Consider the following 24,924-nt stretch of genomic DNA (forward strand, 5'->3'; position numbering starts at 1 on the left):
AAGAGAGCTAACAAGGGCCAATGCAAAGTACATGCTTGTAGAGTTGAACAAAAAGTAATGGGAATGAATGACATGGCATCATTAAAATGTGCTCTGAATCATAATCTCAGATTTATAAATGTCCTTATAAAATTGGGAGGGTCTTTTTAGAGTGTGAAATTCATTGCCATGTAGAAAATTAAATTTTAGTTTTCAGTAATGTCCAGAAAAACAAGACCCTTCCATTACCCCCTGTCTTACCCGAAATTTCATTTTTTGAATCAGTACTCTTCATATTGGATGCTTTCTCTCCGTCTTCCTTAGATGAAACTTCCACATCCAGCAATATATTTATTAGCTCATTGACTGCTTCCTCCACTAATGAGCTTTTAAAGTGTAGTATCTGAGCACCATTTACACAAAGGTCCTATCAAAAATAAAAATAAAAATTAGCACTGTGTCATATTTGTTTAACTAGCTCTTGAGGGCACATAGGTTCAGCCTCCAGATGAGATCTTGGTCCCCAACGATGCTTGGCCATGCCTCTCACACTAACCCAGGCCAGGCATCCTGTAAAGGAATGTGTTAAAGACAAGAGAACCAACTGGATCGTAGATGGACCAAAATTATGCTTACTTCTCCAGCAATGGAGGAAATAACTCCAAAAGTCATGAACTGCCTCTCTTCCCATGAAGTTTCCTTCATTTCATATAAATCTGCTCTAGCCAGCCTTCCTTCTCTCTTCACCTTTGCCAACAGTCCATCATCAACCCCTAATTAATTTCAGATATTCCCCTGCCTCCAACTGGATTATGCATTTCTCAAAAATGAGATTTAACAAACATAAATGCATATACTGGAGCACTGTAATCAAGACAGACAGAGAGATAGTCAGTGATTTACCACCTGGTTGGAAAACAAGCCCATAAAGCAATAGACTGTGAGTAGGTCATAGTCTCCAGCTCCTTCCCAAGTTCCACCATGATTCATCTCAAGATTCTCTAATGTGCTCATGGACCCTCCACTCTAAGCATTAGCTTCACGGTTCATTTACCTCCTCATTACCCATGACATTCACGTCCATTCCACTGCTGTAGGGCATATGGCATTTTGATATCATTAAAACAGGAAGATTCTGATGTGTTCTGAAACTATTAAACTTCTTTACCATCAAATAAAGTATAAAATAACTCCCAGCTCAGAACTTCACTTAACTAATAATCACCATCCTTAGCCTACAGACAGTTATGAAAAAGATGCAGGTCAGAGGTTGGGTAAGGGAGGGAATAGAGTTAGCGCCATCCAGCAACAAGTACAGTAACAAGTATAGACTCTGGCACCAAACTACCTGGATTCAAATCCTAGCTCTGTGTGATTCTGGAAAATCTTGGGCCTTGATTCCCACATCTGTAAAATGCTGATTATGGTAGAACCTACCTCAGATTGTTGTGAGAATTCCAAAAGGCAATGTATGTAAAATGATAAGAACAGTGCCTGCCACAAAGTAAGTACCCAAGAAGTGCTTGTTATTATTATTGATCAGCAAATCACACACAAACACAGGAGGACGTTTGTTTGCGAAGCTTGCTTACCTCATTCCATATAAACAATGAACTAACTCCCTGTTCTCTGAGAGATTGCTAACATTTTTTCAAGCCTTCATCTTAAATCCTCTGACTCTACACACCCTCCCCTAAGGACATGATTTCCCACATCGATCATTCCTTTGCCAACAGCCTTTACTCCATCACCTGTTTCCTCAGCCCTACCCAGGAGAAGCCCAACCCAAATGAACCAGGGCATCTACCCTCTCCACTTGCACACAGAGGTCATGGCAAGGCAGGTGTTGGTCCTGGAAATTCATGGTCCCCAAACTCAGGCAGGCCCCTAATGCTACCCAAGGATCATTCTACATGACTCCAGTCGTATTTCTCTGCCAGGCCCCATAACTGCTGTGTCCTCAAATTCTTGCGTCCTCAAATCCTTACACCATCCTCCCTCATCGTCCTCAGATAATAACCTTGATTTCTATAGCACAAAGCAAATGGAGGCCACAACATGGCCCTGACCCCATGCCCTTATCCAGAAGACAAATCAGCCTCCATCATTAACCCCTTTTCCTCCTTTGTCAGTGAATGCAATGTTTATTCTTCTATTTAAGAATACATAGGGATTTCCCTGGTGGTGCAGTGGTTAAGAATCCACCTGCCAACGCAGGGGACACGGATTCAAGTCCTGGTCCGGGAAGATCCCACATGCCGTGGAGCAACTAAGCCTGTGCGACACAACTACTGAGCCTGAGCTCTAGAGCCTGCAAGCCACAACTACTGAGCCCACGCACCTAGAGCCCGTGCTCCACAAGAGAAGCTACCGTAATGAGAAGCCCGCGCACTGCAAAGAAGAGTAGCTCCCACTGGCCGCAACTAGAGAAAGCCCACGCACAGCAATGAGGACCCAATGCAGCCAAAAATTAATTAATTTTTAAAAAAAGAATACATAATCACACAATCTGAGTTCTAAGTCACACTCTGCTGCTTCGCCAGAGACTATGCTTACCAACCATTCCCTTTTTCCTTCTCCACTTGATTTTCCCCCTCAGCATATCAACATACTCAATGAACTTCAACTCAACATCTTTCTACCATAAGAAGCTTCTGCCTCGGGGCCTTTTCACTTGCTGTTCCCTCTGCCTGGAATGTTTTTCCCCTAAGATATTCACCTGGCTTGCTCCCTCACTTCCTATGTTCAGATGTAATCACATAAGTCATACCTGACCATCAACATAAAATCACAACTCTCTGTCAGGTACTCCTTTCCTCCACTATCCTCTTAATTTTTCTCCATTGAACTTATCATCACCTGGCATGTTGTTTGTTTATTGGCTTTTTTTGTTTGCTTGTTTTTCTATATCTTCCACTTGAAAGTGGGCATCACAATGGCAAGGATTGCATCAGTTTTGTTCACTGTTTTATTCCCAAATAGTGGTTCGCATAGGAGCTCCACAAAAATTGTTGAAGGACTAAACGAATTATAAGAAGTAAACATATTCAAGAGAAAGCATTCTTTTATATTGGTAATCATTCACTTTGGTAATCAAAATGCAAATTAAAATTTGAGAAATAATGGATTAAAGAAAGTTAACTAGACTCTCCCAGGAGCCCTTCTGAAGGTCTTTATTCTAAAACGTTAATGTGAAGAGAATCTGAATGGGGAAAGGAACGTACAGTCTTTACCCCAAGCAGATTGAACACAGACCCCGCCTTTTCCAGCTTTCCCAGCAATGGCTCCAGAACCGTGTGCCACAGAACACCAGTTTGGGAAATGCTGCTCTACAGAAACGTTTAAAGAAGAAATTCTACCCAGAAACTGTTTAAAACAATTATTTTATTAATTAACCCTAGCTTATTAGAAGCTCTTCAGCAAAATAGCTCTATTCTTCACAAACTATAGGAAATGAGAAATGTGTTCCATGGCAATCTCCCTCCTAGTGATCTGAAAAGAGATGATTTGTTCTTCATGTCTACGTGACCCCTCAGGTACATTCCTCTTCATTTTCAGATTATTGTCTGAAGGCTCCTCGTTTGAATCACATCTATCACAGACCAGTCATGCATAGAGAAAACAAATTTAATTTATGCTCCCAAAAATGCCCTTTATAGAAAAATGAATCACAAAACAAAATTTAAATAAAAACATCAGTCTTCTAATAACCTTTGTCATTTGGAGAAACTCTTCACAGGTAAGTGGCTCCTCCCTGGGGAGATGACAAAGAGGCGTGCCACTCATTTCTTCCAGGATGGCATCGATGCGGAACTCGATCAAATCATTGACCCTGTCAATCAGCAACTCCAGGGCCTCTTTGGAAAAAAATAAAGGAGATTAAGCATTTTGTTTAAAAAAAAAAACCAACATGATTAAATTTCAGTAGCAAAATCAGGATTAAAGTTGCTCCATAGAGCTGTTTCATACTTGGTTTTCTCACCCTGTTCTTTCTTTCTTTCTTTTTTTAATTTTACTTATTTATTTATTTTTGTCTGTGTTGGGTCTTCGTCGCTGTGCGCGGGCTTTCTCTAGTTGCGGTGAGCGGGGGCTACTCTTTGTTGTGGTACACAGGCTTCTCATTGCGGTGGCTTCTCTTGTTGTGGAGCACGGGCTCTAGGCGCGTGAGCTTCAGTAGTTGCGGCACGTGGGGTCAGTAGTTGTGGCTCGCAGGCTCTAGAGCGCAGGCTCGGTAGTTGTGGCTCATGGGCTTAGTTGCTCCACAGCATGTGGGATCTTCCTGGAGCAGGGCTTGATCCCATGTCCCCTGCATTGGCAGATGGACTCTCAACCACTGCGCCACCAGGGAAGTCCCAACACACTGTTCTTTCTTAAACCAGCTTCCCAGCTTTCTCAGCCTGCCTTACTCTGACTCAAACTTGAAGTCAGCTCAAACGCATCTCCCCCAGGAGGCTTTCTGTGAATCTGCCCATATTCGCATGGCCCCCTCCTCCTGTGCCGGCATCGGTCCCTGAGCACTCCTCCATCTCAGAGGATCTTCTCCATTCTTATAATGCTATGGTTCATGCATTTTATATTATTCAACCTTCAAATTGTAATGAGCCTAAAACACATCTCATGCATATCCAAAGACCCCTTCACAATTTATCTTTGAATCTAGTCCCCAAATCTACAAAGCAAAACAAAGAGGGTAAGAGGGTTCAACCATAAATTCCTCACTCCTCTACCCCACCCAACCCAGTACCTACAAATATTCTTGAGTATAGTGAACCTGGTAAAGTAAATAGGTGGACCCTTCTGAGCTCTAAGTTACTTGGAAGGTACAGTGAAAACATACTAATGAGACAATCTCTTTAAAAATTAGGATATAAAAAGACTAGGTACTATTTCAGCAGCCACAAATACAAGAGAAAGAGAGAGAGAATAAAAGCAGTTATCACGAGGGGTATGTAGAAGGGAGGCTCAGGAAGGAGGGACCCAGAAATGAGGTGATGGGATCAAAGGGTAGGAAAGGGGTTACGGAGAAAAAGAAATGTTAAGAGATTAACTATATAAAACTATTGCAATTATGAATCCATGTGTGTCTGGGTGTCTAGTACAAACCCAACTCAGAGTAATACAAAAGCATAAGAAAGAGCCTGATTTTCAAGCCCTTTGCAGTCAGTATGGGGAGAAAGATAGAACCATTAGAAGAAACCAAAATACAGATTCTTTAGTCCCAATGTGAAACAGAAGCCACAGGAAAAAGTGGTCCTGTGTGGTAGGATAGTCTGAGTGGGCTTCTTGGGAGTGGGACGCACTCTGGGGTATAAAACATGGGGAGAATTAGGGCATGGAGAGCAGGTGAGGACACTGTGTAGGAGAGGAGAATGGTGATTTCTAAGTCTTCCTAGAACAATCCCTCTATCACCATGTTCCAACCTGTGTTCCACTGTCCACCACAGAGGGTCTACAAGGTGTTAACGTGCTTTCCTGGTAAGCAGCCAAGGAATTCTGGGAAATGCCACCTACAGGAGCCCACTTTTGGAGACCACTAAATATTGGCATATCAAGGGCTCTGAAAAGTCCTCCAGAAGAGAAATCTGCCTGACTTTGTTTAACCTGGATTTCCCAGACTTATCTGAGCCTAGACTTCTTTGCAGCATACTTATACACATTCTGGGAAACTGTATTTAATGGAATACACCACGTTACATATATTTTAAAGTATATTATATTCCTCATTAGGAAAAAATGTTTGCTTAAACTTTTCCCATGTACCCTGCTGTTCAGCAGTCTGCTGTGTCCAAATCACATTTTCCAAATCAAGGTCTCAGAATACACTAACCTATTAATATAAAAAGCTGAATGACTCGAGTTCCTTTAAAGTCTAATGGCCAACAGTAAGTATAATTTTAAAATGTAGTTAGCCTCAGGGGATAAAATTAAATACTGAATATATACAGTTTCCAGGAAATTAATGACTTCATATACTTGGTAAAAATTCCTTAGGGAACAGCTTAAGAATATCACTCCTTGTTTCATTATTCATATCACAACATCTATAAGAAATTATACCATAGACCTTAAAAACTCAGCCTTTTGAATTGAAAAATAATAACCATTTAAACAGACTTACTGATCTTTGCAAAAGCATTTTTCAAGTACATCTTAATGTTCAGGGATGTCCAGGTCAGTGCAGCCAGGCCAGGCTGCAGAGCTTCCTCCACCTTTGCCAAATGAGGGACCATCAGTTGCTCTATAATGGGAGGCATTTTTGACTTCACTCTCTGATATTCAGCCAGCATCATCTGCAGGGAAATAAGGGTGAAGTAATCAAATAATATCTCACTTTGAATATCTAGTAATAGCTCATTTTTATCCAAAACGATTACTTTTATTTAGGGTCCAGTTGCAGGGCTCCAATAGCAGCCTGGCAAGTAAAGCAGCCAAAACATAATAAGAATAGAACAGGCAAGAAATCTCTCCATAGACACAAATTCCTAATCTAATAAAATACGACTGAGAAGGAGAGAAAAAGAACTTAAGAGCAAGTTAAAGGACAAGAATGTTGTCTGCTTTGTTCAATGTGCCTGAAACAGTGCCTGGCACATAGAAGGTGATCAATCAAGATTTCTCTGATTAATTAACTAGCTGTTATTAGAATGAGCATTTGTGATCAGAAACTCATGGTCCTCCATTGAAATTTACCTGCTGTATAATGTTAAATTGTGTCAGTATTTTGTTCACATGTTATCATATTTAAATAAGACTGATAGTACTTCCAGCCTACCTTTTATAGCAATGTTAATATTAATAATAATTAATTATAAGAAAGTAACTTTAATGCACTTCTTAAATACAATTGTTTTTAAGCTCATCTTTGTAATGTGCGTGTGAGTATTACTTTGTCATTAGATCACTGTTTCCCAAGGTGTTTACGCTGAAATGCAAGCCACAAGAGATTCTATAAGAAAAATGGTCCCTGGGTGGATAAGTTTGGAAAACACTGTACACAATATCTCCCTTCTTTGACAGTCACAATTAATAGTAATGATTCTGAGAAAATTGCAAGAAGGAAGTAAGAAGCCCAACAGTCTTTGTGAATTGTGTTAAACTCAACATTTCCCATTGGACTATATAATCCTTTCTTCATTTAATACTTTTCCACAATTTCTGTAATATCCTTTCAATTTCCATGAAACACCTAAAGTTGATGGTTCTATTAGCAGCTACTTATACATTTCCTGAACCGTTTATCCACTGCTTACCTTTTTTTCAATGTTCATCACTTATTCTATTTGGGAAGCAATTCTTAAATCAGCCTCCAGCAGGCCTTTTACTTCCTACCTTAATCCTTTAATCTAGGAGGTATTATTCACCCATTTTATAAATGAAAAACTGAGGCTTAGAAGGGTAAAGTAATTTGCCCAAAGATAATGCTTTGAATCCAGATTGACTTCAGAATCTGTATTTGTAACTATTAGTCTATGTTGGCTCATCTCTTTCTAGTTTGAACTGCCTTCCAAGGAATAGATGAAGAAAACAAACTCTCAGCTACTTCAGCATGTCTGTAGAAGCCTGAAAACTGTTAAATATTCAGCACAATAACTCAGCAACACCTGAGATAGTCTCCAAAACATGTCAATAGATCTGCTCTTACCAGGTACTTGCAGTGAGTGGGAACCTTTAATGCTTTCAAACTCAAGATACAATAAATGTCACCCAGATGATAATTCACTTGTTAGAATTGTCATTTGCAGCTGTGGTGGTTTAAAAACATTCTTTGACCGTCCTCCCTTAATGGGGTGGGGTTTATGTCCCCTCTCCTTGAATCTGGGTGGGCTTATGAAGCCCAACAGAAGACAACAGAAATGATACTGAGGCTGTCCAAAAGGCCATGTGGCTTCCTCCCTGCTTACTGTAACACCCACCGTTGGCATCCTGAATTGCATTATAAGAAATTCTACTACCCTGAGGCCTCCCTCCATCCTGGACTGCTCACATAGATTCTCCAGTCCTTAGCCCCAACTAAGTGAAACTTCCAGCCATTCCCACCAAAGAACCAGAGAATGAGTCCTTCTTGGACCTTCCAGATCAAACATCTGCCAACTGAACTAAGTAATCTTAGTCAATGCCATGTGGAACAGAAGGATCACCTAGCCAAGCCTTGCTTAAATTCTTTATTCACAGAATCATGAGGTATAATGAAATGGTTGCTTTAAGCCACTATATTTTGGGATTGTTTGTTACATGCAACAGATAACTGAAACAGCAATTCTGTGGACAAAATTATCATTAGTAATTTTATATTCTGATAAACAGTGTTTCTTAATAAAAATACTTTCTTTTTCCTTTTTTATTTATTTTTTATTGAAGTATATTTAATTTACAATGTTGTATTAGTTTCAGATATACAGCAACGTGATTCAGTTATACACACACACACATATATATATATATTCTTTTTCAGATTCTTTTCCATTATAGGTTATTACAAGATACTGAGTATAGTTCCCTGTGCTCTAGAGTGGGTCCCTGTTGTTTACCTATTTTATATATAGTAAAACTAACTGTTTCTTTACAAATATGTAGATTGACTTAGCTATTTTTCTAACATCCAAGAAAAATCTAAAAGGGAATTCCAACATTCTGACTAGTATCTGATGAGCTTACATTTGAAGAATGTCTGTCCATTGCCAATATTAACTTTTTAATATAACATGAAAGAGTGGGAAAACAGTAGACTACAAGTTTGAGTTCTTGTCCTACCTCTGCAACTTACAAGCTATGAGACCTTGGCTACGTCATTTAATTTCTCTAAGCCACGGTTTTGTCATCTCTAAAATAATATAATAGTACTCTATTCCAATTACTTAACATGGCTGTAGAAAATATCAAATGGAATAATGAATATGAAAACGGTTTGAAATGTAAAGCATTATGCAAATGTGTGGCCTTATAGGGCTTGTCCTATGATATTGGCCACTATAAAGTTCTAACAATGGTTTCCATGTTGTCAAATATCGTGGCAGCACCTCTGACCTCATCTTGAGCATCCTCTGGGCAGCATTTGTCACTGCTGACCATTCCCTCCATCATGAGGTTTTTCTTACCCTTGGCTTCCTTGACACTTGGTTTCCACCTGCCTCAAAGGGCAATCCTTAATTTTACTAGCATATTTGTCCTCTTCTATCAGACCTGTTAATATTGGAACAACTCAGGGTTCAATGTAGGCCCTCTACGCTTCTTTATATTCTCCTCCTTGGAAATCTCATACAGGACAATGACTTTAAATAGCAACTATATTCTAATAACTCTCAAAAATACACCTTCAACTTTGACTTCTCCACTCAACTCCAGACTTACATATCTATCTGCATGGATAACACCTCTACTTGGATCTCTAAAAATCATCTTATACTTAAGATGGGAGATATTAATTCCTTTCTGCCCCCCAAAACAAGCTAGTTCCAGTCTTTGCCATCTCCACGAGTGGAACTTCCATTTGGGGCCACTGCATGTTACTGAACATGTGTGCAGAATACAACCAACGTAACGACTGAATAATTCCATTGAGTTGCTCACATCAAAAACAAAGGGATCATCCTTGAGTTCTCTCATAACCTGCCTGTTGACATCATTCTCTAATTCACTGATCTACTACTCTGCTGCATCCTAGTTCAAGCTGCCATCATCTCCATCCTGAACCGGTGCAACAGCTCTCAAACTAGCCTCACACTGACCCTTTTTGTCCCCTTAGAATCTATTCCTCACCCAGCAGAAAGAATGATTTTTATTGTAAAAGACATCATGCCTTTTTCTCCTGCTCAGATTCCTCTAATGGCTTCCTGGTGCACTCAAACGTGTAACCTTGGTTTACAAGCTCTATGATGACCTGGCCCTCGCCAACTCTACATTCTAGCCTCAGTCACTCCACTACAGTCATCCTGGACACTTTCTGCTTCTCAACAGTAACACACCACCAGATTTTTTTTTAATGCACACTGGGGCTAGCCAAGAAGGGAAAAAAAAAAATAAAAGTACTATACCTTCATGTTACTGAAGTTCTTTTTGTATATGTCTCGTTTCCGGAAAAGGGAAGCTGCAAATGGTGAAACTTCCAGACCCATCTGTGACATGCACTCTGTTTCTCTAAATAAGGTTAATATCTGAGGATCAAAGTTTACAAACAATTCCCCTGTGCCGGGAGCCTTCACCAATAAAGAAGCCTCAAGTCCTACATGAATTTCTTCAGTCTGTGAGAAGAGATCAACATTGTTACTAGTAGAGAGTTCAATGCAGACACAGGGTATCTAGCTTGGCCATTTCTGGGTATGAAGGTCATTACGTCTTCTTCCATGGATTTGAGCTTCTCAAACTAAAGACAATGGGGTCTCTCACTCTTCTCCTAACTTCACTCTCAGGAAAGAGTTTTCAAGTTCTTGGTGGTGATGTACAGTCAATTCAACAAAATGCCTGGGTCGTGAATCTCTCACACCTGATAAGTGGATACTGCAATAAAGGTGACTTCTCAAAAGCCACTTCACTCCCTGATACCTTCGTGCCTACTCAGTTATTTTTCCTAATAAAAGTTTCAAGAAACCTACCAAGCTCAGTCTTCAGTTATCTAGAAAAGCAAGGTAAAACACTACAGAGACATCTCTGTTGTTGATTCAGACACCAAAGTTTGAACTAGGAAAATGAGATACCATTTTAGAGGCCTTGTTAGGCTGAATTTTATCCTCCAAAATACTTCCTGTCAATCTACAAAGAAATACAAGTGTTGGTAGGGTATGAAATATAATTTGATTAACCTAGTATGGCCAAATAAAATTTAAAACTTTGTTTAACAGGCATACTAGTGTTCACAGACACAATGGAGAAAAAAAAAGAAAGAGAAATCCTAATCAACCAGGTACAGGATCCCATAAACAGGATCTTCTTCCTTAGGAGTTTATAAATTAAATAAAAATGAGTTTCTGGGGCTTCCCTGGTGGCGCAGTGCTTAAGAATCCGCCTGCCAATGCAGGGGACACGGGTTCGAGCCGAGGTCTGGGAAGATCCCACATGCCGCGGAGCAATTAAGCCCGTGTGCCACAACTACTAAGCCTGCGCTCTAGAGCCCACGAGCCACAACTACTGAAGCCCACGTGCCTAGAGCCTGTGCTCCGCAACAAGAGAAGCCACCGCAATGAGAAGCCTGCGCACCAAGTCGAAGAGTAGCCCCCGCTCACCGCAACCATAGAAAGCCCGCGCGCAGCAACGAAGACCCAACACAGCCAATAAATAAATAACTAATTTATTTTTTAAAAAATGAGTTTCTGTTACCTGGCTTACGATCTTTTTTCCAAAATTAATTATTGTTTTTCTTCAGGGACATATTACACTCTTTGACTGATTACTGAGAGTCAACCAACCCTGTCTTATAAAATACCCACAAACTCAACTTTCTATGGGAATAAAACTGCCCAATGCGAGCAGTTTATAAACTCTTATGGAGTCGTCTTTGAAGAGCATACATGCAGAGACTCACTTGCTGAAGCCATGCCCTGTGGTAGAGAACCTCAAACGCCAGGAGGACCTTGGCCACCCTGTTGTAACTGCGAATCACAGGCTTGGCTTCCGCCGTCTGGAGCACAGACGGGTGCTGCTGGAAAAGCTGCATTGGTTGCTGAATCCGGCGGAAGAGCTGTCGGGCCCACAGAATCTTCCCAGCAATGGGAGGCTGGTCTCGAGCCAAAGGAGGATCGTCTTTCTGCTTCGTATACAGCTTCGAGATCATATCAATGTCAGCCCCATAGTTTTCAAGGATACGCCGGTATTTGTCATCAATTCCAAGATTAGGTATATCCAATCTGATTTTTTTTTTAAAGTGAAAGGCTTGAATTAATGGGATGATATTGAGAAATCTTATTTATTAAGACTTACCGTAAAAACATATGCTGATGGAAGAGAATGAAATATTTGTGCTAGCATATTAAAAAATCAAAATGGAATCAGTCTGTCAATCATATCAAATAGAGAGGTTATAGCTTTTCGGTTTGTTTCTTTTTTTTTTTTTTTTTGTCTTATGGGATCTTAGTTCCCCAACCAGGGAGTGAACCCGGGACCTCGGCAATGAGAGTACAAAGTCCTAACCACTGGACCACCAGGGAATTCCCTAGAGTGTTTTTTGGTTTTTGGTTTTTTTTTTAAATAGTATCAATCCTTAAAACCTCGTCAAAACTTTTGGTAAGAGTTTCTTCAAATTACTTAAACACTGGGCTTCCCTGGTGGCGCGGTGGTTGAGAGTCTGCCTGCCGATTCAGGGGATATAGGTTCGTGCCCAGGTCTGGGAAGATCCCACATGCCGCGGAGCGGCTGGGGCCGTGAGCCATGGCCACTGAGCCTGCACGTCCGGAGCCTGTGCTCCGCAACGGGAGAGGCCACAACAGTGAGAGGCCCGCGTACCGCAAAAAAAAAAAAAAAAAAATTACTTAAACATTAAGTGATATTATGATAGGCAGTCACAAGGTATTTCAAAGCTGAGAGGAAATAAAACAAACTCTTAATCCTCTGAAGAACTTTAAAACTGTGGCCTTGTTATTCAGATTGTCAAGAGAGGATTTCCTTCCCACTAGAATATGAAATAATAATAACGTAAGCTAAACCATGTTCATATTACCCTAATCTAGAAACTAGAATTTAGAAAAGTCTTTCAAATTTTTACCTTTCAAATTTCTTTAACATACTTAGAGCTTGATTTGTGTTTTTAATCTTTTCAAACGTAACATCCATGAACTTCTGCAACTCATTCTAAAACAGAATAAAGTCTGATTATGAACAGTGAATTAGCATTGCAAAAAATTCTACTTAGCAACAAGATAAAAGAGCTCCCCATCTCTGCAAGCACATACAATATAGGACAAAGTATAACAGAGAAGATAATACTCATCTAAGCTTAAAGAAAGATAAATGTCCAGAACAAAGAGGGACGTGAAGGCCAGAGCAGTCATAGGGTTTGGTGCCATGGCAGGCCCCAGGGATATTGGACCAGATATTTCTTCCACAAACATCACATCTTAGGATCAAGAAATCTTCTTGCACTGAAGAACTGTACAGTTAGCCTATCTAAATAAACACTCAAATTTTTTCACGACATAAAAATATCCGAGTATAAACTATACAGAACTTGAGACACAGTAAATCTTTACTGAGCCCTAACGCTTGGACCTGGTTTTCCTTGCTTTTCTAACTTATGGCTTCACAAAGGCCTACACTGAGCTCTTCATGAACACCTAAGACCTCAATTTAGTCTTTTCTCTCTGAGCCTTAGGTCCATTCTTTCAGTCTTTTGGAGTCTGGTGTGGAATCTTCTAGTCCTCTTAGCTCTGGGCTCTCAGGCCCTACTCAGTTTTTCCTAAGGCGGCTTGCCACCTCAAACGCTGGTCCTTTACTAAACAGTGCCTTACTTTGCCCACTGGAGACAATATCCTTCTAGACTTCCAATGGCCCGCCTGGTTCTAACGTGCTGCATCTCTTTGATATTAGTATAAGCATGAGCCTGAAATCTGGACAGGATCCCAGGCCCTGATGCCCTTGACAGCAGATCCCTGGACACAACCCTGATCCAAATCACTCATGGACAGTATATCTCATGCTCCCACACACACACACCCTCCAGTCTCACATCTTGGAGATGCCACAGTTACTGGTTTTCTCCATTCCGTCTCCAAGACTCATCACCCCCGCTCACTACACCCAGAGTCATGGGAAGGTCAGTATATGCCCCCCCAGTTTTACAGAAACAAAGGCTGAATTCATGACAGTGCGTGAATTATTTAAAGGAGAGAGTATAAAAATGTTAGTTAAGAGAAAGTGGATGGAGAAAGGGAAAAGGAAGTCAGAGGAAAACTGGTCAGCAAACCAAGGAGAGAAGTGGACCATTTTTGAGATGGAAGACAAGATGAATAAAAGTGTTGAATGAGGGCTTCCCTGGTGGCGCAGCGGTTGAGAGTCCACCTGCCGATGCAGGGGACACAGGTTCGTGCCCCGGTCCGGGAAGATCCCACATGCCGCGGAGCGGCTGGGCCTGTGAGCCATGGCCGCTGAACCTGCGCATCCGAAGCCTGTGCTCCGCAACGGGAGAGGCCACAACAGTGAGAGGCCCGCGTACCGCAAAAAAAAAAAAAAAAAAAAAAAAGTGTTGAATGAAAAAGAAAAATTCAAGAAGACTAGGAATTAGTATCTATAACTAGTGCTTAAAAAAACAGACTTTAAAACATTTATAAAATTATATTCTCAGTATGATAAAAAGTGGCACAGTCTTGAAACGGTCTTCCCATTACTCTCATTTCCGCTCCATTTACTTGGAAAACATCAATCATGTTCTCACACCAAGCATGGCCTCCTCTCTGGAGCCTTTCCTAATCCCAGTCAAGCAACAATATGGAACTGTTTTTCTCCTAGGTTCACACCCTACCTTATGGGTTGTAGCAGTTCTCAGAGTCTATGTAATGTTTTGCAGGTCTGTTCTCCGTATAAGTTTCTTTAGAACTTCTTTGGAATATGTCAACTTATCTTTGGATCCTTACTTCCCAGTACAATATCAGAATATTATACTTTTATAATTAGCCATTTTAGCCACTCTTTGCCCTTCTTTAATAATATATTCATTACTCTGTTCTATAACATATACGTACTTATATTTCAATCATATCACGTGTCTGATGTGATTTCTGAGGGCAAATCAACTTGATTTATTTCTGTATCCATAAGCTACAGCATAGAAGTCTATACATAAATAATGTACAGTAAATGCATGTTTAATTGCAATAAATCTAGTTCTTATTTTTTTGTTACCTTATCAGTAATTATCTTTCTTTTCCATTTTTTTCTTAAACATTTTATTGGGTCATTTCATTTATGTTCCATTTAAAGTAAAACCTGTGCTTTTTTTCAGATCTGATGCCCCTGATATATGTGGAACTGGGATGTGATTTTTTAAGGTTATACTCCATTTATAGTTATTATAAAATATTGGCTATATTCCCCATGTTGAACAATATATCCTTGTAGCTTATTTTATACCGAATAGTTTATACCTCTTAATCCCCTACCCCTATATTACCCCTCTCCTCTTCCCTCTCCCCACCGGTAACCACTAATTTGTTCTCTATTTCTCTGAGTCTGCTTCTCTTTTGTTATATTCACTGATTTGTTGTATTTTTTTGGATTCCATATATGTGATATCACACAGTATTTGTCTTTCTCTGCTTGACTTATTTCACTTAGCAGTCTACTCCTTATTATTTCGCAACTCATACACTAATTCAGCAAACATTCTTTGCTCTCCAGTAACATAAGGTCCTATCCCCTAGGCCTTGGAGACATAAATAGGAATGAACACAATTCCTGCCCTCAAGGTGTTCACCATCTACCTATATCCCACATACAAACTACTGAAGTACCATGTGATCAGAAACTGCTAGGACACACAAATGAAGATTTGACAAATAAACACTGACCGTGGAGCACAGACTCAGGATCTGCCAGCGCCCATCAACAAGAGATCAAGACCCACACTCCTTACATCTGAATCGGCCCCCAAAAGAGATCAGCGCTTAAATTATTACCGGCACTCTATCTTCCCATCACCGGAAATGTCTTAGAGCATAATGGTTTAAAACTTGAATCCTAGAGCCAGACAGCCTGCCACTTGCCATCTCTGTGACTTTGGGCAAATCACTTAACCTCATTGTGAATCGGTCTCCTCCTCTCCAAAAAGAGGGTAATAAGAGCACCCACTTTATCAGATTATTGTGAGTATTAAATGAATTAACATCTATAAAGTGCTGAGAACAGACCTGACACATAGAATTAGCTAGTTTTATTATGAGTCCTACACTGAACTCATCCCTCCAGAAATGCTTTGGAGCTCTTTTTCCCTTGAAGTGTATAAATTTATTTCAAACTAAAAATTCTGGAAAAGAAGAAACAGAATGATCCTTTTCCTTTAATAATCAGAAAGGTGCATACTTTAGATCTCACTGGGATGGAAAGAAGTCTGCATGTTGATTATAGTGGGCACCTGTTAGGTTGTCTCCCAATCTTACCCTCCCTGGTTCTCCTCAGCTGATAATAAACGCTCCCAACCACGCAAGTGGATCTCATCCCCTCTGCTTTTACCATATGACCCCACAGTTAACAGGTCCAGGACAAGGCACCACATTAGAACTGGCTAATCCAACCTTTTCCTTAGGAACTTGGAGATGAGGCTGGTTCCGTGATATGTTCTCAGAAGCCGCTGACGGCCATACGCTGCTCCTGTGGGCTGGTCCGGGGGTGGGAGGAGGGACAAGAGAAGGAAGAGAGAATGGGGCTTCGAGACCAAGAGGGGTCCAGGTGCTGAGCCGGTCCTGGTGCCACTGTTTCAAGGCCAGCTGTAACCCTGCCTTTGAGATCTGCCAGGCATTGCTGACCATTTATTTGCTCAAGCTACCTCTGGTCACAATCATTGCTAAAGTAACAAACAAATGGAAACAAATTTCTATATTCTAATAATGCTGTTTCAACAGAAGATAAAAGTTAATTTTCTGAGATCTAAGACGGAACACATGCAGAAGTCTGTGATCACAGATCATTACCCAAAGCTATATTTATGACCCTTTAATCCATGAAAAAGAGCCTTCAGTCATTAATCTGAAATCACAAAATGCAGGCCAAGCTTGCTATCGGTCACCTCCATGATGAAGATGCCTCTCCCTTCTGAATGGGTAATGACAACCAGCATTACACAGAACGGAAAAAATAAACACCAGACTGTCAACAGGAGTTTCATTAACCAACCTACGTGAAGGTCATTAGTCTGCTTGCAAAACTCTTCATAATCCTGCTCAAAATCCATTTTCCGCTGGTCTAAGAAATTATATTCCTTTCCCTTTATGGTGGCAACAATACCCTGAAATGTTATGAAAGAAATAAGACAATATTTCAATATTCTTGCATTACTTAGGTAAATATGACCTTTAAATATAGAACCTGTGCAACCATTCCCCAAAAATCAATTTAAGAGGAGCCTTATTTCTTTAATTATTCTCATTGCTTCATGTATATTACAGGTAGTATAATATTGCCGAATGCATTCAAATACATAATTTTGAAAGCATTTTCATGAGACTTTATGTATTTCTGAAGAAAAATATCAAATAAAAACCTCACCTGAAAATTAGGAAAGATGTTCTGTCTAAAAATTTCTTACAAATTACATCGGAAGTAATGAAAAAGAAAAAGAAGCCCAGGGAACTTCCCTAGTGGCCCAGTGGTAAAGAATCCACCTTGCAATGCAAGGGACGCACGTTCAATCCCTGGTGGGGAACCAAGATCCCACATGCCGCGACGCAACTAAGCCCTCATGCCACAACTACTGAGCTCACGTGCCTCAGCTAGAGAGCTTGCATGCCGCAACTACAGAGCCCATGCACCCTGGAGCCTGCACGCCACAACTAGAGAAAGAGAAAACCCGCACACAACAACTAGAGAGAAGCCCGTGCGCCTCAAGGGAAGAGCAAGGGAAGATCCCGCATGCCTCAACGAAGATCCCATGTGCTGCAACTAAGACCCGACGCAGCCGAAAGAAAGGAAGGGAGGGAGGGAGGGAGGGAGGAAGGAAGCAAGCAAGCAAGCCCAAAGTAGAATTTACTAAAATATTTTTCATTGAAAAGTTTGTCTTCTCAGAAAATAAATAAGACTTTAACAGAATACAAACAACTTAGGAAGAACACAGTTATAACATCTGCAGATGAAAAACTATCCTCCAAGCCTCAAATGTCCTAAATAAAATATCAAACCATAATCTACTATTTAAAGAATCTCTAGAATTAATTGCTTCCTCCAAAGCTGCAGTCTGTGACTATAACAGTGCAAATTAGGAAACTCATCTTCTTGAAAATACTATTATCCAAAGTTCTGTTTGCTCTGAATAATGAGCTCTAATGCTCTGTGATCATTCTTAACCAGGTACTAAGCCGTTCTCAAACTCGGTGCCCGCACTGTTGATACAGGCCTATAATCTTTATGAAGAATGTTGGGCCAGCTTCCACAAACACTTCTTCAAAGATATTTCCATTTAAACATCACCTCAAGTGTCTCAATAGACAAGAGTGTATAAGCTGCATAACTTCTTGAATCAAGTTTACAAGTTAAAACAACCTACTCTTTCATGCCGTATAACTACAAAATTAGGTCTATTCAGAAATTGTGTATATATAATGTTATAATGCTACCCATCATGTTACAGGAAATGTGTAAAAGAAGTATGGAAAAGCTACATTCCTACATTTTAAAGTTATATTTTAAAAGATTTGCGGCCCTTAGAAAATTCTGCTTTGTGATTGGATTTAATGGTCACTTAAGAGTATTAAGTAAATAAGCTGATTAATCATGACCTTTAAACCAACTAATCAAACTCAATCTACTAAATCATTTACTTGACAGATATTTATTGCACACCTATTATATGCCAGCAAACTTGGAAGATACAGAAATGAACAGAACAAAGAAACATCCCTGCCCTCGGGAATTTACATCCTCGGTCGGGGAGAGAGGGTGGGAATCTATATAAGTCACAAATAAATGAACAGGATAATTGCAGACAGTGAAAAAATAAGTAACATAGAGTGACTGAGGTGAAACAGAGCTCAAGGAAAACTTAATTGAGAGGGTCATTTAAATCAAGATCTAGAGGCCAAGGAGAAAATAACCATGTGATGATTCAGAGGCAGAACTTTCTACATATATATAGAAAAGGTTTTTTCTTTTTCTCTCCCCAAATCTGATATACTCAGGAAATGAAAAGATTTCTTATATAGACCTAAACTTTTAGAGTAGAAAAATCAATGAGTGACAGTAAATTATATGATCCTTTTCAAATTCAAGTACAAAAAAAAATTAAGGTTTAGTGGCACTGTCCCCAAACAAGAAAAAACTGACTATATCCACATTAAAAATGCAAAGCACATCGTGTTTGCAAATTGTTTTTTAAAAATCTTCGAAACATTAGATCCCTGTGCCCACTTTAAAAACTAAGATTAGTTACACATATATCCTTACAACATAAAGCTGTCAAAAGTCGAAATAATTAAGAATAGTAGAGCTAGGGCTTCCCTGGGGGTGCAGTGGTTGAGAGTCCGCCTGCTGATGCAGGGGACATAGGTTCGTGCCTGGGTCCAGGAAGATCCCACATGCCGCGGAGCGGCTGGGCCCGTGAGCCATTGCCGCTGGGCCTGCGCGTCCGGAGCCCGTGCTCCACAAGGGGAGAGGCCATAACAGTGAGAGGCCCACGTACCGCAAAAAAAAAAAAATAGTAGAGCTAAAATAAAATCCAATCCCTATTATTTTTTTAACATGAGTCCATATAAATGCTTAACTGCAGATATAATCAGATACCAACCACTCAGAACTCAGGGTCAACGAGAGACTGACATGCAGTATATGCTTGATGAAATATTTCTTGCATGAATAAATGAAATAATAAGTTATATTTAAACATTTTTCTTGTGCTACTAATGAAAACGCTTTTGCTAATGATGATTAATTTTAGGCTATAGGGAAGTCATTCTCATAATCACATAGCTGAAAAGAATATATTAGCACCATTACACAATTCTCAAATAGATTTAACTTCTTTATTGTTTAAGGGCCATGAGCTTATCTTTTACATTAGAGACTGATTATTTAAAGCTTTCTGAATACAGTCATTTGCATAACACATTAACGTTTTATTATGGATAAGGGTAGCAAATTTAGTTTTGAAAACAGTACCTGGTATTTAGTGACCATGTTTTCCAGTCCTTCAATCTTAGAATCTTCTAGGACTGAATATGTCTTGAAGGTAGTAAAGATGTCCATTATCTTGGCAAGACGTCTGTGGAAAGTTTCAAATTTTCCAAAAATATACATCTCACTGAATTCAAATTGTTTTTCATTTGGATCTTGTTTAAGCTTTTGTTTGGTCTTGTGAAAGCAGTGCTGGTATTCCTTAAAGTAAAAACCAAAATACAAGAAAGGGAACACAACAAAGATATCAACCTTATTCTCTTAAGTGAAAGCGACAGCAAATTTAGGGTGGAATTACAAAACCTTTCAGTTTCATGCCTCTGTAGCTACTCCTTCATCAGCCTGGGATGTCATCTTTTCCCATCCCCCAACCTAGCAAACTCTTAATTTTTTTTTTTTTTTTTCTTTTTGGCCACATGGCATACGGAACTTCCCTGACCAGGGATCAAACCCATGCACCCTGCGTTGGAAACGTGGAGTCCTAACCACTGGACCACCAGGGAAGTTCAAACTCCTAATTATTCATAAGGTGACTCAAAGATGCAGCCTTTCCCCCTGGGTCCCACTGTGTTAGTAGAAGCTTAACTCTTTGTGTATCTCTCCATTCGTCTACAAGAAGCTTAAGGAAAACTACTGCATTTTTGTATCTCTAGTACTTAGTGTGGTGTTGGCACATAGCAGGCCCTCAAAAAGGGTAAAGTAAGTGAACACATGTGGGGGACTGATTTATTAACATTCAAGTTTTCCTAACAGTAAAAGATTACCATTCCTTTTAGCAACCACTAATATGATAACTGCTAAATGATTTAAGGTGCATTGGCAAAAAACAATGTAAAAATAATAAAAAATCTAAATATATTATCAAGTTGACCGTTACCTGCTTCAGTTTAATTGCAGATAATATTTTTTCCACAGCAACATCCTGTGGTTGGCTCCAGATCGAAGCAGTCCCATTGTTGGTAATATAGGCTTTACATGCAGATATCATCTGATTGGTCACCTGGAATTTTCCAATACAATGATGCCAAGGACATTAAGCAGCCATCAAACATAAATTGGGCTAAAGGGTCCTTAGCTCTCCTACCTCTCCGAGTATAAAATCTGTAAATAAATCTTTGGATGTATTGTTTTTCCATCACAACTATGATCAAGCACTAACCCTCTTTCTTTCCAGCTTTATTGAAGTATAACTGACGAACAAAAATTGTATATATTTAAGGTGTGCAATGTGAGGCCTGATGTACATATACATAATGAAATGATTAGCAAAATCGAGTATTAACACATCCAACACTCCAGATAATTACCATTGTGTGTGTGTGTTGAGAAAACTTAAGATCTGCTCTCTTAGCAATTTTCAAGCGTACAGTACAATATCAGCCATAGTCACCATGCTGTACATTAGGTCCCAGAACTCAGTCACCTTATAACTCAAAGTCTGTAGCCTTTAACCCACATCTCCCCATGTCCCACACTCCCCCAGACCCTGGCAACCACCATTTTACTCTCTGCTTCTATCTGTTCAACTTTTTAAGTTCTACACATCTATTATCAAAGTCATTTGTAAAATCACAGAGCTGGAAGCACTACAGAAAATTGCCGATTCAGACCCCTGTGTTAATGCAGGATGAACATCTTAACCAACCAAGAAGGGATTCACTTCCCTACCTAAAAGCTGTCAAGAGCTTCCTCCACCCTGTCTCCTTCTTCGGCAGCCTGCTCTAAAATCTAACTCACGGTTTCCCAGTGCCATGAAACGAATTGTCCACCCTGATCATTTCATGCCACCATGATCTGTAGCAGAAATGTCAAAAGCAGAAGGCAACAGAGGAAAGAGGAAAGATAATGTGTGTAACTGCCAACATTTTATTTATCCCTCCAAACTTAAAAAAAAAAAAAGACTTCAGAATTCTTTTGGTGATTTTTTAATAAATTAAAAGGAAAACTAGAGGTCTATACTGTAGGTATGGAATGACATGATGTCTGGGATTTGCAGTGCAAAGGTTAGGTGCAACAAAATCGGCCATGTGTTGATAGTTGATGATTGGGTGACACGTACATATACATACAATTCTCTTTCCTTTTGTACCTGCTACAAATTTTTCATAATGAAAGGTTTTTGAAAATGAGAGAAATGGTGGTTTCACAATTATGTTCCAAAATAAGCCTTGCAAATGCATGAAACTTGGAGTAATAACACAAATTGACTTTTGAGTCTTCTTCTCAGGGAATACCCCTCCCGACCCCAACATAACATTAATGTGTGAAGAAGTTGGAAGAGGGTCTTGTGGATTCCCCTCCTTTCTTCCTGAGTATGAGAGCAGAAGGAAGTTTCCCATCAAGCTCTCAAGGCTGGATGTCCCTATTCCTGGGAAGAATCATGTCTCTTACTGCATTAGTATTCACAACACAGTCCTGATGAGTCAAAAATGCCTCTATTTTAATACAACATTTAAAACTTTCGCCTTGGTAATGAAAAAGTCATTTACTTCTTAGAGACTGTTCAAAAATGGGAAAAAGCAACAATGCTCACCATAAACACTTATGAGTTAGGACATAAGGTTTAAACATCGTTATGGTTTTGGGCAGAATCATTATAATTGCTTTATGGATTACTGGAACGTTGCAAGTGGCTCTTATTACCATGATTACTGTTCTAATAACACCAAGTAAACAACTGTGGCATCAAATAAATTTGGAGCAGTGGCACATAAAATACGAAACTGAAGATAGCCAGTTAAATATAGTTTTTCTTAATTAAAATTTACCCAATAGATAGAAATCATGTGCTAAATAAAATAAGGAAAGAAATTCTAAAAAGAAGCTTTCTTTCATTTTTATTATATATAAAAAATGTAAATATATATTTATATACATATATATAAATAATACAATATTTATTATATTAATTACTTTGGGAAATAATGCCTTATGATTTGCTAGAATCAGCCTCCTCTCTCTGTTGAGAGATTAAGCTTTTTTTTTTAATTGTAGGGTACATAGACATTGGATTGCACCAATGTGGTAATTTCTTTTTTAAAAAAAAAGATTTATGGGTTTTTTTAAAATATTTATTTATTTTTGGCTGTGTTGGGTCTTAGTTGTGGCGTGCAGGCTGCTCTCTAGTTGTGGCATGCAGGCTCGGTAGTTGTGGCGCATGGGCTCTCTAGTTGTGGCCTGCGGGCTCTAGAGCGTGCAGGCTTAGCTGCTCCATAGCATGTGGGATCTTAGTTCCCTGACCAGGGATCAAACCCGCGTCCCCTGCATTGGAAGGCGGATTCTTAACCACTGGACCACCAGGGAAGTCCCATGGTCATTTCTAATTATAAAAAAAAAAAAAATTAACCATTGGCAAAGAAATCTAAGTGACCATGGACTCTATGCTATGCACTTACCTTTACAAACAGAGACGTGATCTTCTCAGAGGTGTTATAGTAATGAGAGATACTATAGATCATTTTAATTGCATTTATAAGTGCAGGAATAGCATCAATCATGGACATCTGGAAAACATCACAAAAGTTTTCAGGGAAACAGATATCAAACTCAGCAAAATTCCAATAGGCTAATCCTTCCTACTTCATTAGAAAAAAATTTAGGTAAAAGATTTTTATTTAAATTTTTAAAATATTATCTATCACTCTACATAAATAGAATATATTTAGGGGTAATTTTATTTTTATTATTTAGTCACACACAGTTAATCAAATTTTGTTTCAATGCAAGAAACACTAACTTTCTGTTATGGACAAGGAAGTTGTGTTAACAGTTAATTTTGTAATAAATAAAAACAGGCACATCCTAAAGTTAAAATGAAAAAAAAAGAAGAAGAAAAAGAATGAGCCAATAACTCTTCCCACAGTTATTTGAGTATAGTCCAGGATGTCAACTGCAATATTTAATAGGAAATGGAATATGCAATAAATGTTTTTAAAATATAACGTCGCATGTCCTGTCCATCTTATCTGGATAGATAAATAGATGCTAGACAGACAGATATATGATATAAATATTATATATATATAGATATATAGAGACACAGAAGTAGATACACAAGTGTATATATATATATATATATATATATATATATATATATATATATAACTTTCTTAAGAATAAAAAGAAGTTTCTAAGACTTTTCCAACAGACTGTAATAATCACAAACCAAAACTCCACACTCAATTCAGTTAGTGCGAAAGGGTCATCAGTACACCAAGGGGGTAGAAATCTCTAACTCACAGGGTCACTACTGTACAAGGGGTCACAGCATTTCTCAAGTGTGTACAGATATTTGACATTGTCCTTTGCTTCATTAGCTGCATCAGTGATTCGAATATCCATCTCCCGCCAAGTCTAAGCACAGTACAGGGAAGAAATTTTAATGCAATTATTAATAGAGGAAATTCCACTATAACAGCTGCTAAAAGTCATCACAAGTCCCATGGGTCAGACTTTCAGTCTGCCCTATGCATCTCACATAAAACTGAATCCAGAGGGGTGGGGGGCATTGCCACACGGAAGAGCAATTTAAATTTTTTGACAACATTTTCAAAGGTATCTCTTCCAGGCCTTCTCTTAGGACATCTATTCAATAACTAGGACAAAGCCTCAAGAGGGCAGCACCTCCATTTAAACCTACACCCTTGCTCCTCCACAGACTGCTGAATCCATTTTGCACCTCACTCCCATATTGTCTGTGGTAAAGAACGGAAGGGAGCCTCCAGCCCACAGCCGGCAAGGAACTGAATCCCACAACAATCACATAAGCAACTTGGAAGCAAATCCCAGTCAGGCCTTCAGATGAGCCAACACCCTGACTGCAGCCTCAGGCTAGATCTCAAGTCAGATGCTCCCAGCTAAGCTGCACCCAAATCCCTGACCCACAGACTATGAGATAATGTTTGTTGTTTCAGGGGGCTAAGTGTTGGGGTAATTTGTTACACAGGGATATAAAACAAATACACCAGTGCTAAAAAAAAAAAAAAAAAAATAGATAAGGTAAGGTTTCATTATTACTACTCCTCGTTGGTCTGAATTCATAATATACATACAATCGTGTTATTATGTTACATCTTAATGACTTGCAATGCCCTCTAATAATACACATACATACATGTACACCAGCCAACAAATACCTTTCATTCAAAG

The 24,924-nt window shown here is 39.3% G+C and overlaps 1 protein-coding gene across 1 annotated transcript in view; it reads right to left on the reverse strand.

Moving 5' to 3' along the window:
• DNAH5 (dynein axonemal heavy chain 5) overlaps positions 1–24,924 on the reverse strand; it is a gene marked incomplete at both ends in the record, with an annotated part of 219,311 nt that overhangs the window by 163,709 nt on the left and 30,678 nt on the right. The window contains 11 exons of the mRNA XM_082652022.1: positions 241–406; positions 3,691–3,836; positions 6,098–6,269; positions 10,011–10,217; positions 11,495–11,816; positions 12,671–12,756; positions 16,793–16,900; positions 19,762–19,977; positions 20,654–20,776; positions 23,172–23,279; positions 24,016–24,129. Of these exons, the coding sequence (XP_082508148.1) occupies positions 241–406; positions 3,691–3,836; positions 6,098–6,269; positions 10,011–10,217; positions 11,495–11,816; positions 12,671–12,756; positions 16,793–16,900; positions 19,762–19,977; positions 20,654–20,776; positions 23,172–23,279; positions 24,016–24,129 (1,768 nt within the window). The remainder of the gene's footprint in view (positions 1–240; positions 407–3,690; positions 3,837–6,097; positions 6,270–10,010; positions 10,218–11,494; positions 11,817–12,670; positions 12,757–16,792; positions 16,901–19,761; positions 19,978–20,653; positions 20,777–23,171; positions 23,280–24,015; positions 24,130–24,924) is intronic.

This window comes from Grampus griseus, assembly GCF_964374135.1.
Source record: "Grampus griseus genome assembly, chromosome: 3".
Classification (NCBI taxonomy): domain Eukaryota; kingdom Metazoa; phylum Chordata; class Mammalia; order Artiodactyla; family Delphinidae; genus Grampus; species Grampus griseus.